General features: G+C 46.4%; 2 protein-coding genes across 3 annotated transcripts; both read left to right on the top strand.

The window, feature by feature from the left end:
- Positions 1-2,150: 2,150 nt before the first annotated feature.
- Positions 2,151-3,104, top strand: LOC308229345 (olfactory receptor 6N1-like; the record flags this gene model as incomplete). Its single annotated transcript, XM_080633303.1, has 1 exon — positions 2,151-3,104. One exon carries the CDS (start codon positions 2,151-2,153, stop codon positions 3,102-3,104), a length of 954 nt encoding a protein of 317 aa, XP_080489429.1.
- A 4,142-nt stretch (positions 3,105-7,246) lies between these two features.
- DAD1 (defender against cell death 1) lies at positions 7,247-9,157 on the top strand. 2 transcript variants are annotated; one of them, XM_080633560.1, is made up of 3 exons: positions 7,247-7,548; positions 8,281-8,431; positions 8,965-9,157. In XM_080633560.1, exons 1-2 carry the CDS (start codon positions 7,308-7,310, stop codon positions 8,409-8,411), a joined length of 372 nt encoding a protein of 123 aa, XP_080489686.1. In that variant the 5' UTR covers positions 7,247-7,307; the 3' UTR covers positions 8,412-8,431; positions 8,965-9,157. The 2 variants fall into 2 exon arrangements, with proteins under 2 accessions (XP_080489686.1, XP_080489687.1); XM_080633561.1 differs by lacking the exon at positions 8,965-9,157 and having other exon boundaries at positions 7,247-7,674; positions 8,281-8,421.
- Positions 9,158-12,367: the final 3,210 nt, after the last annotated feature.

The following is a 12,367-nucleotide window of genomic DNA, read 5'->3' as shown; positions in this document are numbered from 1 at the left end:
TTCAGCAAGGCTGCATGTAGCTGTCTGGTCCTAGAGAATGGGCTCGTCCTCTTTTTATCTGTGTTGCACACAGACTTGTGTGGAGATGCCCTGTTCCCGGAAAAACAGATCATGCCAAACACAACGACCTGAACCACTCCTCAAGAAGCCTGAAGGAGAGTTCTTAGAGCTTCATACTGGCACAGATATCTGTAGAAAATGGGTAACATGAGGCATTTTCTATGGAGGTGAATCACACACTGAGATATCCACTTTGAGTAGTGCCTATAAGATACATTTCATAGAATCATATAATGGTTTGGGTTGGGAGGGACCTTAAAGATCATCTAGTTCCAGTCCCCTGCCATCTGTATGCCTGTTCAGCCAGTCAAGAAATAGTGTCCTGTACTGTCTGTCACTCTGTTGCCTATACATAGGATCTAAATAGGTACAGCAAGTTTCATTTGCTTACAAAGGCAGATATTGCCAGTTTAGACACATTATTTCCAACCCTAACTATTCTATGATTCTATGATTATGACATGTGGGACAATTGAAGAGGTTTGGTAGATAAGACAGACGACCTGGATGAGATGCTCACCATTCTGGAGTGGCAAATAAGTAGCAGAAAAAAGGAAGTTAGAAGTGTTTCGTCTCTTTAATGTTCTACTCTCAAGGCAGTTCTTTGACCTTCTAAATTCTTATTGTCTGAAAAGAAACATTACTCTTAAGAGCCTCCCACAGCCACAGTTTTAAATGCCTCTAGGAGAAGTGCTAAGGGAGTTATTCTGCAAATGACAAAGGGAGATGCCAGGTTTTGCTTTTTTTTCCCCAAGGGAAAAATTACATGAATCATGAGTCAATCTAGAGTTTTCCAGGCATAGTGAGGCTTATTTACTGAGCAGACAGAAGGACTGTATAAAAGATGAAGAAGGAAACTCTCATAAGCTTTCATAACAGCCTTTGAGTATGACACAATGAAAGCCTGGTGATGTTCTGCGCTACCTACACCCATCCACCAAGAAACGCAAAATGAAAGAACACGGTAAGCTCTTTCAAGACCAAAAATTGAAGAGGAAAAGCTGTGTTAGATTTTCTTGGGAAATAGATAGGAGTGGGAAAGGTCATTTTATATTTCTGCATTTACAAGACTTTTCTGCATCGCTTTGCCTTTTCTTAGTTTCCTTCCTTGTGAAAACATCCTGGTTTAAAACATAAAAACCTCTTTCATTTTCAACTGTCTCATGCAGAGAAAAAAACAGGTCATTTTAGTTCTTCCCCATTTCTCATACAACCTATGAGGAAGAAAAAAAGAGTAAAAAGAGACTAGGAACCATTTTCAATGAACTGAAAATAACTTTCTTTTCATTTTCAATGAACTGAAATTAACTTTCTTTTTTAAAAATAAGTATATGAAAAAAGGAATCATTATTTTGATGCTAACAAAATACTGGCAAGGAAAAAAAAAAGGTTTTTTGAAAATAAAAATAATTGTAGGTTATGTAATAAGATTGATTTTTATTTTTTATTTTAACTTTTCTTAACCACAGCCGATCTCTCTGAGGATCTCTGAACAGAAGAGGTGTTTTGGTTCAGATAAAAGCAGACAATAAGCAGGACTTACTTGTGCCCACTGAACATCTTTAAAACCAGCTTGATATACCAGAAAATACAGTAAAAGCTGAACATTAAATACCTTTATCTTTCCAAGCTGGTAACAGGGGGAATGACTTTATTACGTCTGTTACTATCTACCTGGCCATCAAACATGGTTGCTTTATGCTTGGGAAGTCATGATAAGCTGCAGTAAATCAATACTTGACTCTTACAGGAAAACGATATCCCAAGAGATGAAACTGAAAAGCACAAGAAAATTAAACATTTCCACTGCACAAGATGAAATCTATGGCTGAAATTCAAAGCAAATACCTGTGAGTGTAGAAATTCTGTTCTCTGAATAATCACTGCAAATTGGCTTTTCTAAATCTCCAAAGAAAGTCAGGTCCCTGGCATTCACTGAGAGTGTGCAGAACCAGGCACGGAGCTTTCTTATCCCACATGAAGCCTGCAAAGAAACTTCCTTTATTTTATTTAATTTTTCAACATCTGAATAATAGTTCAAAAGCAGATTAAGGTTTTATGTTAAAGACTGTACTATAACTGTTACAGTCATGAGAAGAGCAGAGCAAGTGAATCAAACAGCCGTTGTGGAATTCATCATTCTAGGTTTCCAAAGTATCCCAGAAGTACAGTTTATCCTCTTCTTGATGTTTCTAGTGATCTACATCACAACTGTGTCAGGGAACCTCCTGATCATGGCGCTGGTTGTGACTGATCATCACCTTCATAATCCCATGTTCTTTTTCCTGGGGAATCTGTCATTCTTGGAGACCTGTTACACTTCCACCATCCTGCCCAGAATGCTGGCGAATTTCCTGACAGACAAATATGTTATTTCACTTCAGGGTTGCTTTCTGCAGTACTTTTTCTTCACTGGGCTAGCAGGTGCAGAATGCTGTCTCTTGACAGTCATGTCTTATGACCGGTACATCGCGATATGCAAACCATTACATTATACAACGATAATGAATAACCGGTGCTGCCTCCAGTTAGCAAGCGTCTCTTGGGTTAGTGGCCTGTTGGCTAGTGCCATAGTTACCTCTCTGATGCCACAGCTAACGTTCTGTGGCCCAAACGAAATTGATCATTTCTTCTGTGACTTCACACCAGTGGTAAAGCTCTCCTGCAGTGATACCCATTGGATTGAGCTTGTAACATTCATCTTGGCCTCCCTTTTGACACTACCCCCGTTTCTCTTGACACTCCTATCTTATGTGTATATCAGCAACACCGTCCTCAGGATCCCGTCCTCCACAGGAAGGCATAAGGCTTTTTCTACTTGTTCTTCCCACCTCACTGTGGTGTCACTTTTCTATGGGACCTTGATTGTTGTGTACTTGGTACCAAAGTCAAACACACTCAGAGACCTCCACAAAGTGTTCTCTGTCTGCTACACAGTTCTGACTCCACTGGTCAATCCCCTCATCTACAGCTTAAGAAATAACAACATAAAGAAGGCCCTGAGAACAGCAGTGAACAAATACAGCATTTTTCATAGGGCATGAACAAGCTCTTGTCAATGATTATGTGAAACTGAAATATCAGACTTTAGAAAACTTCTCATCTGAACCTAAAGTTGTCTTTTATTCTTGAAAAGGAGACAAAAGGAGTGATGTAAGGAAGCGCCCTGGCAGCTGGACTCTTGTGGCAATTCCTTTTATTGGACTAATTAACGCATGCCAACACCATAGAACCATCATAAAATCACAGAATGGTTTGGGCTGGAAGGGACCTTAAAGCCCTGTCTCAACTCTATGCCCCAGTGTAAACTGCAAACTGCTTAACTGACGCATTCGTGCAAAAGTGGTTGTGCAATAGGAAAATCCCTCAATGTTGTGAACAGATTCTGCCTTCAATTGTAAGCAACAAAGGGACTGGTATAATTCAAGGAACCAAGTCATTTTAATCTGATGAGAAAAGCCATGCTGAGATGCTTGTGCAAGCCAAGACTTAGTGCTGGATACTGTCCAAAAACCTAAAGAAAATGTGTACAAGCAATCAAAGTTGCTGTCTCAGATGATGTTATCACAGACTTGAGCACATTTCCATGTCATTCCTTCCTTCAACTCTCACAAAGATGCATTTCTAAATCGTTTTCTTTTCCTCATAATTTCACAGGGGATCTTCCAAAGAAACATTCCGTTCTTGACGGAAGCTTTCTCCAAAAAGTCTAAGTGGGATAAAAAAGCAGAAAGAATTCATGAAGGAGGGTTAGCAGGAAAAACAAATCAAATTAAAAATAAAATCCTGACAAATGAACCCCAAACCATCCCCCCAGGAGACATGGACTGCTGGTACAGCCCCTCTGGCTCACCCACACCAACCTACTGCCCTCCTTGTTGTTGACATAGGTGCAAGCAAGCCCCTGAGGCCCCAACCCTGCTGCAGCTGCTGGCACACAGACCCACTTACACACAAAAACACATCCACAGACACATGCATGTGATGTACGTGCCCAGAAACCAGCCTCAGATAGCTGCATAGGTACCATGCTTAGATATCCTATGCAGTAGCTGCCCCTTGGATCCTCCCATCTCCACTTGCCATACACACACAGCCACACACAGAGAAATGGCTCTCTCAGGTGATGTCCAGATCTCATGGGCTCTGCAGGGTTTGGCCTGGTCCTGCTATTGAACCCTGGAATCTGTCTGATACCCAGTCAAACATTACAGCCACTTCAATACTTGCTTTACAAGTCCCTTACCCTACCCATGCAGGCTGCTGGCCTCTCCAGTTCCTGCCCACATGGGGCCCAGTGACTCTGGTTGCTGGCACTTAGACAAAACTTTAATCTTTAATCAACTTTTAACCAATCTTCCACCTCTGAGCTGTCAGGTTCCTCTAGGGTTTCAACAGTTAAAGCGCACTGTGCTGCAGGCCACAGAGGGTACAGACACGGGCAAAGCAAACCGCTTTGTGGGAAAGACCCATGCCCAGCTGAGATAGGTAATCAGATGAGATAGGTATTTCTAATCTCCTTCCCTGGCTGGTTTTCTCAGGGTTTGCGGTTTTTCATCAGGAAATGAAGTCCTACACACATTTCTCTTCAGGTCACGCTGCTCCTTTCATTTCCCCACCTCTGACCCTTGCTTTATCCATCCCCTAATATCTTTTCTACAGTCCCAAAATGTGTTTGCTGGCATCCTGTCAGAAGTCCCTTCAGACTGCTGGTGCTAAAGTTCCTTGGCCCACAGGGGACCAAAATCAAAGGCAAAGCCATGTGAGAGAAGCTGCAGGTCAGAGGCTATTGCAAGACAGTGTCTCCTGCTTCCTGGACAAAGCCCAAAGCCAAGGACAACGACAGAGTGCAAGGACCTTTATCATTCAGTGCTGTGGCTTGGTGTTGTCTGAAACATCTCCTCGGTTTGGGTCTGTGCTCATTTGATATCACAATCTCATACATCACAGCAAGCAAAGCGGTTTGCAGCTTTCTGCTTTATCTCTTGGTAAGACAGAAAGTGTGTGGTTAAAAGTAAGCAGATTAACCTGAATTAGAAGTGATGCTGGCAGGCTCCAAGGAATGAAAAGGTGAAAGTGAAAGCCAGCAAACAGAAAAAGCAGACATTTTCTAAGAAGACTGGAAAATTCATGGGGCAAGTCTTCTGGAAATGCGGACATACGGAGGAGAGGAAAGGGACTGGAACGGTTAACGTGCATTTACCAAGGGTAAACGAGGCCTAATCAATGTGATTGCCATCTCTAAGTATGGCACTATGAATGGGGGGAGCAGTGGCTGTCATTCACCTTGACTTTAGCAAGACTTTTGACGTTGCCTCTTCTCTCTAGGTTAGGACATTGTGCCCTTAGTGCACAACTGGATAAGAACAGATGGGATGATCAGGTCCCCATGTGACAATCAGCCCCAGCTGTCTTCAGCCATGCCTGTGCATGTAACCTGCTGAGAACATCAGCTGGAGGGCCCTTCCACCATGTCTCTTAACATTCCTATCGCTTGTCCATCTCTCCTTTAAGTCAGCTCTTTCCAGGGTTCAAGTCCTGAGGAAAGTGGAGCTCAGGGGGACCAGAGTGAGAGCCAGGATTTTTTTTTTAATTAAGATTTTTAATTTCTTTCATTAAAAGAAGGCCCTGAAATTCTTTTCCAATGGTGATCATCACTAGGCCTCCTGTTTCTGTGCATAGGGAGTACAACAGGTAAAGACAGTGCTAATTCGAGAAGGCAAAAGCTTTGCACATAAAGCCTTTGACACTGCTGTGGGTGGCAGTGATGACAGAACAGACTAGAATAAGAACTCTTATTGCCAGCACATGAATCAAACTTGGACTCTGGCTACTAGTTGCTTGACCACAAAGACGCTTCTCCCTCTGTCTGATCCCCACCAGGATATAAGCCAGAGTCATTGCCTTTCAAAATGCCTTCATTTCCATTCTTCTGGTCAGGCATAATTAAAACGAATGACAATCAAAAGTGATGTTGTTTGTATTGACTGAAACACACCTGAGAGCTCCCTAATTAGCTACACAATGCTTAAAACTCTACAGGGAGTGGCAGAATGCAGAACTCATTATGGCTGTCAGCAGTGTAATGAGCCCCTTGAGGAACGTGGTGCTACCTCCCTGTTGTTTGTAGCTACAGCAAAACCTGGCAAGGCACCTTCAAGAAAGGCCAGGGAGAAGCAGAAAGCAAAGTTACTTGGAGTTTTAATAGAGCCCAGTGTGAGATGCAAGACCAGAAACATAGTTGGACAATGTTTTCCCACCAGTGCTCATCAGAGCAGAAACTCAAAGTTTGCTTACAGCCAGCACAGCAATCCTTAGACTTATCCTGTATCAAACTTCCCCTACAGAGGTCAAACAGCAATTCCCAGCTATCAGGAAGGTGGTCCTTTCAGTCAGCAGTCCAAATACGTGGCATGTGGAATGGAAACACCATGGACCCACCTCTCCAAACCTGGATATGCACAGGTCCTGCTCAGTTATAATGATCAGAGAAGACACTGTGCCTGCAACACCCACTGCTGGCACATCCATGAACCACAAGCCAGGCTCCATCCTACATCACACTGGGTCATCTCTGGAGCCAAACACACTCAGGCCTAACTGTTGCACCTCAGCCCCCATCCTCCATTACATCAGACATTGAACCCCTCCTTCTCTGCTCTGTGAGATCAAAAACATGAGGTTAATGGCTCCTCTTGATGTCCCTCTACCCCAGTACTTGGGCTTACAATGCTTCCTTCCAGGGACCATCAATGAGTCAGCAAGAGAGGCACAAAAGGAGTCACCTCCTGGAGAGCTGCATATTGTAACACACTAAGAAGAGCTCTGCCATTACTCTTGGACAAGCACAACCCTGCTCTGGGTTAGCCAGACAAGAGCTAAGGACTTGCCAGACTTTTTCTAGACTACTTTTAGCTTGAACTTATTTCAGCTTGACCTTGGTCGTAGCGGCTGTAGCAGCTCTTTGCTTATCAGATCAGTGACTGATGTTTAACCCATGCCCACGGCTACACAACAGCCCCTCTGTACCAGCCACTCGGCCACCCCCCCATTCCTCGCTGCGCCACGCAGCTCGCACATGCGCACCGCGCCGCCAGCACCTCCCAGCTCCGCCCCTTAACGAACAAGCGCCAGCGCTGCACCCTCTGATACGGCTGCGCGCTGGGCTTGCGCCTGCGCCGTCCCGCCGCGGCCCGGAATCACTGCTCGCGCCCGCTTCCGCCCACCTCAGCCGGGCCGGCGGGACCATGTCGGGCGCGGCGGCCTCCGGTGCGGCGGGCGCGGGCTCGGTGGGCTCGGTGGTGCGGCGTTTCCTGGCGGAGTACGGCAGCGGCACGCCGAGCCGCCTCAAGGTGCTGGACGCCTACCTCCTGTACGTGCTGCTCACCGGCGCGCTGCAGTTCGGCTACTGCCTCGGCGTCGGCACCTTCCCCTTCAACTCCTTCCTCAGCGGCTTCATTTCCGCCGTCGGCAGCTTCATCCTCGGTGGTCAGTGCCCGCTGTGGCCCCGCGCGGTGTTCACTGGGACCCCCTCCGCAGCAAAGCCTGAGCCTCCCCCAGTGACTCCGGCACCCCAAGCCGGAGGCCCCGGCCGTCAGAGCTCCGCTTAGAAATGTCCGTGTGCCTTGTAGGAAACGTAGGATTCCCTCAAACCGGCAGCCAGGGAGGTCCCATAGCAACCTCCAACACCCCTCGCTCCCCCATAGTTCTCCTGCAGAAGCCCCCTGGTTCCTGCCCCACAGCAGCTGTGACCTTGCAGGGGTCCTGTCACTCCCAGGGTGTCCTCCCTGGCAGTCAAAGAAATCTTTATTGTTACCTTATATTTAGTACTGCCCATGGTGAAACTCCAACTTTAGCAATGACTTTTTCGGGGTGCTGCTTTCCCAGAATACTCCCCACAACCACCTTGTTCCTATGCAGCCCTCCCCAACACACCCAGTGGAGGACGTAGAGATATCCCTGTGTCTATGCTAGTCCCATCTAAGCCTGTTCTTCGGATTCACTTGGCCACCCCTGATGGTGTAGTGCTAAGGGAGAGCTGATTGCGTAAAAGCCCTGTGCAAATCCCCTGCCAGTGTCCCGTTCATCTTACAGTAAAGATGGAGTTACCTTTTCTTGTGGTACTCAGCTGGAACAGTGGCCCCCGCTGGGGTGGGCTGCCCAAGACAACTGTGCTGCTTTTTCTGATCACTAATCTCTTATTCTTTCTCTACCATACAGTCTGCCTCCGGATCCAGATCAACCCCCAGAACAAAGGCGAGTTCCAAGGCATTTCACCAGAGCGAGCGTTTGCTGATTTCCTCTTTGCCAACACCATCCTCCATCTCGTCGTCATCAATTTTGTTGGCTGAGCTCTAGAAGAGACTCTAAGGTACCGATCCATGGGGTCACAAAATGGAGAACCGCAGGTCACAGGACTGCAGTGCTTCTGTACCTGGGAGAGAACTAGAAAGACAGTGAATCCAAAAGGCCTAGCTCCCAGCTTTGTCTTTGCCAAGTACAGTAAAGCTTTTGGGTTAGGGTTTATGGCTTTCTGGTTTCATGTGTGCATTTTTTGGCTTTTATCATTTAAAAAGCAATTTAACTAGGAGTATTACACAGACTTGCTCATGTTTCTCTCTTATGAGATAAATACATTGTTCTTTGCAAGAGGGGCTTTGGAAGCTGGAAGGCCTGGGCTCTGTTGATGAGGATTGTCCTATTAGGAGGCCATGGAATGGCTGGTGTCTTAAGTCTGGAGTTTTCAGCAGATGAGAGGAGGGAGTTTGGTGCTGGAAAATGGAGGACATGCCCTGTTGTTATTCTTGCAAGGGGCTATAAGACCTTTGGGGCTTGTGGGGTATTTCGTCTCCCATTGCAGAATGATTGTAACAAATCACATTGCCTGTATTTCTTTCTTTCCAGGTCTTGAGCTCTGATGTCAAAACTCGGCATTGGGAAGTGCTGTTCCCCAGCAGAGTCTTACGTACTTCCTTGGTGCAGGAAGGAGACACAGGGCTCAAGATTTTTTTCCCTCAGACTGCCCTATGGAGGGGTCTGCTGCCTTGTTACAGTGACTGTAATCCTTTCCATCAATAAAAACCTTTATGATACTGCAGTCTTTTCCCTATTGCTGATAAATACAGAAGTTCTTCTGACACACGAGTTCCCTCTCAGGCACAGCTCCCCGTCTTTTACATCTCTCCCTCCTATTCTACCTAGCAGGCTTTTTCCTGTGCCCCAGTTTCAGAGGGAAGCAGGAAACAAGTCATGGAAACTCATTTGTCATCCACTCTTTTCATCTTCCTATTTCCTGCCCCTGCACACCTTTGGCAACTGGTGTTGCCTCCATGCATGAGGCTCTGTCCTTGCTTCAGGCTTGTCCAGTTTGCTCTGCAGCAGAAACACTGAATAGGTAAAATATGTGTTGAGGTAATGTGAAAAGAAATGTTTGTCTGCTGGCACCTGGGAGATAAAACATGGGATCTGATAGCTTCAACCTCAGTGTTAGATTATGGCTTCTCTTCACCACCTTTTTCCTTTTAGCATTTCCAGATGTGCTGCAGCCATTAAACCCATAAAAGTGTGAAACCTGGGGTCCTAAGTCTCTTGTCTGTTATAGGCTCTGAATGAAGTATGAGGGAGCTGGGTCTTTACTGTCTTAAAAGATGCTGTCTGGGTCTGTGGTATGAAAAGAGAATTCTTGCCAGCCTTGACAGCACCTTCTCCCTCCAGCCCCAGGCATTAAGCTGGGTTTGTACTGCTGGGGAGCAGGCAAGGGAAGGTGACAGCAGGCAGGTCTTGTAAATGAGCCATCGAGCTCTTTCCCATAAGAGAGGCCCTCAGCCCGGCAAAGCAGAGCCCCCATGTTCACAGGAGGCGGAGCAGCTCCGGCTCTCCCCTTTGCCACTGCTGTTTGTGAGCTGCGAGTGCCTCCCTGTGGTTTGCGTGACTCGGTCTCCTCACGTTTTGGCTTGAGAGAGCTCCAAACTGGGACTCTCCTATGGCCACTTCTGCTTAAGCACTACATGGAGCCTATGGAAAAGGGGAAAAAGTGGTGGTTCTGTAGGGTTCCTTCCCCCCGCTGCCCCGCTAATTTTTACCAGCTTGCAATGCCCCTAGTTGCCACGAACTCAGCTCTAGAATTCAAGTCCAATTAGAGCTACTTCCACATGTGATTAAGTTTTAACAAGTCTGTAGATAACTTGAAGCTTTGTTCCTTATGTAGACCATACTTTGGTGACAGATGTCAGGGTCTTTTCTCCAACAAAACCCCTAGAAAGGATGAAAATTCATCTCCTACCCATAAGCAGGTATTAAGGGACAGGAGCTGGTGTTGGGGGGAGGGTGCTAGAGATGGACCATAGTGGTATCTCCTTCCCTGCTAATGTGAGAGGACTCTCTGGCCAGCCCCATCTTCCTCCATTCTCTTTTGAGTGAGAAGTGAAAGGATTTTTCTGCACAGGTTCACTGCCTGTATAACAGGGTGCAGAGGCCTACCAGCAAATTCACAGTTCTAAGATCTCTCCCCACCACTCACCGTGCTTTATAATGTATTTTCTCCCCTCATTTACCCTGCCCACGCTATACATAGCTCAATCTTTCCTGCCGTGCCCAAAACAACTTCCCCCCGCACCTAAGAGCAGGCTGTGGGGAAGTGGCAGGAAGGGAGGGTGCCTTAACCTCGTTCAATGTTGGCTTGTGGTCTAACGTCTGCTGTTCTTTTCCACACGCATCTCCTCCTCCCTGCCACGTGTCACACCAGCCCTGCTCCCCTCACCCCCCATTTTGGGCTCCACTTTCCAGAGGAAGTGGTTTATGTGGTTGGGTGTAGAAGAGCAGCAAAAGGTGACCCAGATCTTGTTTGTGGCATCATGGAACTGGTGGTACAGCCTCTTCCTGCCCCACCTGGGCTATCAGACCCCTTCCACATCCTGCCCTACTGTGTTATTTCCTGCCTTTGCTTTGCACTGCAGGCTTTCTTTCTTGAAATAAACAAGAAAGAGCAAAGTGGTGATAATATCTCCACTAATATCTCTAAAGTATATTTAAACTAGACCTACAAATTCAGTGTAGATTTTGCAGATCACGTACTAAGAGTCACTTAGTCAAAACATTTATGTATACACTCATTCCTCACTTGGCAAATCTTATTACTGGGGTCATTTAACCTGGAAAAGGCTGGGATGTGGAAAAACAGGCAGAACACTTTTCTTCCTCTTTGACCATACAGTTAGGTGCAGGGTTGAAGTGCAACACAAAACATTTCAGATGAATAAAGGTAGTGAGCATGGAAACCCTCCTTCCCTGAAGGCTTCTGGAATGAGATTACTCCATTGGAAATCTGTGAAATGTAATGACTTGCTTTTGTAACTCAAATCTGGTTAAGGCAGCTTCATCAAGTGACATGGCAGATCTCATCATGAGCAAAACGTAAGCTTCAAGAGCTGCCTGAAATCTCACATTTAAAGAGCTGGAAAGAAATGTGTGGCTGTTGTTTCAAGGGAGAGGCAAGAGAATGAATCCCTGAGCATCTGTACCCAGAAAGTTTGAAGAGGTCAGTAACTCTGTCACCCTGTGACCTGCTAAATGGTCCAGCGGCAGCACTGTGGCAGGAGACCAGGAAGATTATTGTGCTGTGGCAGGAATGTTGGCCTGGTTTCCACACAGGGCCTTCTCCCACATGAAGCACCAGGGCTTTTGTCTAAAAGTATTTGAAGCATGAGCCTGTTCAAAATCAGAGTTCCTTGCAATTGCTGTGAATCCAGCAGGGTGAGAAATAACCAGGGAGGATCACTCCCATCATCCGGCAAGGCTTTCCCTGCCACTCAGTTTGGACACTGGTGTGAGGTGTGAGCAAGGGTCAGGCTTTGCAGGAAAGGCTGTGTTTGTTTTAGAGCACCCTTCTCGTTTCTCCCTCCAAATGCATCTTGCCAGTAGCAGTCTGAACCTGGAGACACAGTCTGGACAGTTGGTGTCATTAATGCAAAGCAGGGACCTTATTCTCCAGTGATGCCCGGGAGTGGGGAACATTCAGAGGTAGGACACTTTAAGTTCCAGTGTTCTCCATAGCAGTAGGTATCTGCCTTCAAGAACCTGGACTACTCCGCTTACTGTGGGCAAGCCATATTTTACCTTTGTCTTCATATAGCACAAACTACTGTTTAGGAGGAGAGCTGCTTTCCACCATTCCCCTCCCTCCAAGCTGTTCTTACCCAGACACAGCAAGGATATTCTGGGAAGAGACTCTGTAGATCCCTGCAGTGATCCCCCCAGTCCCTGCAAAAAGTGCCTGGTGGCCAAGTCAGGCTGTAGCGAAGAGTCTGCC

Source organism: Psittacula echo (genome assembly GCF_963264785.1).
Source record: "Psittacula echo genome assembly, chromosome: 23".
NCBI classification, from domain to species: Eukaryota; Metazoa; Chordata; class Aves; order Psittaciformes; family Psittacidae; genus Psittacula; species Psittacula echo.
The sequence above is the reverse complement of the archived record's forward strand: the minus strand, read 5'-3'. Positions and strand labels throughout refer to the sequence as shown.

Bases quoted from the DNA above. Each gene is read 5' to 3' on its own strand.
- DAD1 (XM_080633560.1), top strand. From the start codon at position 7,308: ATGTCGGGCGCGGCGGCCTCCGGTGCGGCGGGCGCGGGCTCGGTGGGC. The intron at 7,549-8,280 runs GTCAGTGCCCGC...TCTACCATACAG, and splicing joins CGGCAGCTTCATCCTCGGTG to TCTGCCTCCGGATCCAGATC.